The sequence below is a fragment of the Gymnoscopelus microlampas genome (genome assembly GCF_963454915.1).
Source record: "Gymnoscopelus microlampas genome assembly, chromosome: 9".
NCBI lineage: Eukaryota > Metazoa > Chordata > Actinopteri > Myctophiformes > Myctophidae > Gymnoscopelus > Gymnoscopelus microlampas.
This window is the reverse complement of record NC_139946.1, coordinates 30,942,068-30,944,567: the sequence shown is the minus strand read 5'-3', so window position 1 is coordinate 30,944,567 and position 2,500 is coordinate 30,942,068. Positions and strand designations below refer to the sequence as shown.

At 46.6% G+C, this 2,500-nt stretch overlaps 1 protein-coding gene across 2 annotated transcripts in view; it reads left to right on the top strand.

Moving 5' to 3' along the window:
- Positions 1 to 2,500, top strand: part of adcy1a (adenylate cyclase 1a) — a gene marked incomplete at both ends in the record, with an annotated part of 53,371 nt that overhangs the window by 18,787 nt on the left and 32,084 nt on the right. For both annotated transcript variants that reach the window (XM_084065862.1, XM_084065861.1), the window contains one exon: positions 1,263 to 1,390. In XM_084065862.1, coding sequence (XP_083921988.1) covers positions 1,263 to 1,390 — 128 coding nt within the window. The remainder of the gene's footprint in view (positions 1 to 1,262; positions 1,391 to 2,500) is intronic.

Sequence of the window (2,500 nt, the reverse complement as noted above, 5' to 3'; positions counted from 1 at the left end):
TGCTGTCAGTGTGCGAGTGTGAATGAATGTCACACTGTAAAAGGTTTTGGATAAAAGGCGCTACAGTATACTGCATAAATGCACCATTTGCCATGAGTTTACTAACCCTAAAACATCCTCTTGAAAAGTCAAAATATCCGTAGTGCAAAGGCCTACTAATTGTCTTTGTCTCTTGTGCACTGCATACTCCAGCCGAACAGCAGTTCGGCAGGCACATTTCTACAAAATGTTCCGCGCCTCCGAGATGTCCTGACTAGACCAAGTAGTTTGGCTACTATGATTGGTCAGAAGTTAGTCAGACGTTCAAGGTGGGCATTTAGTGTGTTTCCTCATTCAGCCCAAGCTTCATCCTGCCAGCAGTGAAAGTGAGTGAAAGCAGCAATTGTTTTCAAAGAGATGTTGGCTGAGGGGAGGTACCAGTTTTTACGAGCCAACCTCCAGGAGGTACAAACTCCTCTCAAATCCCTCTCCGGTGACCAATGCACAAACACAACCTGTCACAAGAAAATGACAAAACTTCCATACATGTCCCACAGCACTTTCCGAGGCAGATCCGGGTATTAAAACCACCGCTTCTAGCGCTGGCTGTACATAATGCTCCAGTGGCTTGAGAGACCGGCAGGACGAGCCGCGGTGTTGCTGGGCAGATGCATTGAGCAGATTATTGAGTGGGCGGGGTCTGGCGTTCACAAGAGTTCAGTGGCAGTATGTAGGCCTATTGGCATTTTGTCCGTCCAACCTTTTTTTTTCAGTTCGGCCCAGGGCCGCATTAACCGTGGAACCTAGTGGAACTTGTGTTCCACGGCCCGCAGCCTGCAGGGCCCTGTGAGAATTGTGTATTTCATTTTTGTGTATTTAAAGAAAAAATGTTGATTTATATTGGTCAAATAGAACCGAATTAGACCCGAATTAGACCCGAATTAGACCCGGAAAATTAAGCGCACGCGCGAAGGTTGGGCGCATGTGCGTGAAATTACGCCGCTGGGGGGGCCTTTGGTTTTGTGGTGTTCCACGGCCCTGAGGGGTCTTAATGCGGCCCTGGTTCGGCCATCTGAAAAAAGTTATTGTTCGGTTGGACTCTCTGTGAAGTTTGTAGCCACCTTCTGACTCTCTCTTTTTATTTGTTTGTTTCTCCCATTCCGTGTGTGTATGTGTGTGTGTGTGTGTGTGTGTGTGTGTGTGTGTGTGTGTGTGTGTGTGTGTGTGTGTGTGTGTGTGTGTGTGTGTGTGTGTGTGTGTGTGTGTGTGTGTGTTTTTTTAAGGAAAACCACTGCAGACGTATTAAGATCCTGGGTGATTGCTACTATTGTGTGTCAGGGCTGACCCAACCCAAGGCGGACCACGCTCACTGCTGTGTGGAGATGGGCCTGGACATGATTGACACCATTGCGTGAGTGACCTGCACCCGGACAAACTCACACACACGCACACACACACGCACACACACACGCACACGCACATACTGTATGCACACGCACAGGTGTGTGTCCTATCAATATTTGTTTGTTTTTTTGTATCATTTTGTCACCCTTGCACCAACGAGCAACTGGTTATGCAAAAATGATATTATTGAGAGCTATATTTAATTACTAGGATTGATTTCGGTACTTTGGGAGTTTGGTACGTAAGGGTGCAGCTGACACACACTCACACACACTGTTCTGCTCTACTTGTGAGGACAATCAGCTGATTTTCATTGGTTACACAATACACGATAGTACATGCACCCACCCTCTGCGATGCAACGCAGGTTTGTAGATAGGCTATTCTGCTATTTATTTTCAATGTTCAAAAGTGTAAAATAGGGCTTAAGTAATTCAAACAAGGAAAAGACGCTTGCCACATCCCAATATTATGATATCCAAAATCCCAGACGATATCTAGTCTTATATCATGATATCGCCGCTCGGGTGGCGCAGTGGTAAAAGTCACTGCCCAGTGCCCACCACCACGGAGGTTGTGGGTTCGAATCCACCGTGGTGCAGCCGGCTTTGTCGAGCGTCTATGCGAACACAATTGGCCCGTTTTCGGGGGAGGGAGGATAATATATGTTACTGAACGTACTCGTACGGGCTGGGGCAGCACCTGTCAGCGGGGAGTGCTGGGCGGGAGGAGTGGGATGAAGGCTCTACGTCCTTCTGGTGGGGGCTCCTCACTGGCAGGTGAGTCAGTAGGATACAACAGCAATGACAGCACAGAAATGTGTGTGGGGAGGAATTAATTGGCGTAACGACTAGATTGGGGAGAAAAAGGGGTAAAAATCTTATTTTAGAATAGTAAACTCATGGCAATTTTAGACAATTGGCTACTCTAAATTTAGAAGAAAAAAAGAATAATCATGATATCGATATAAAATGTATATTATATATATATTTTTAGCTCTGGTCTATAGCGTTAGAAGGAGTTCTCCTTAACGCTATGGTACGTACTTTCGAGCCGTTGCCCGCACACCCGCGGTAGCGCAGGCTGTACAGGTGTACACAAAAAGTATATTTTAGAC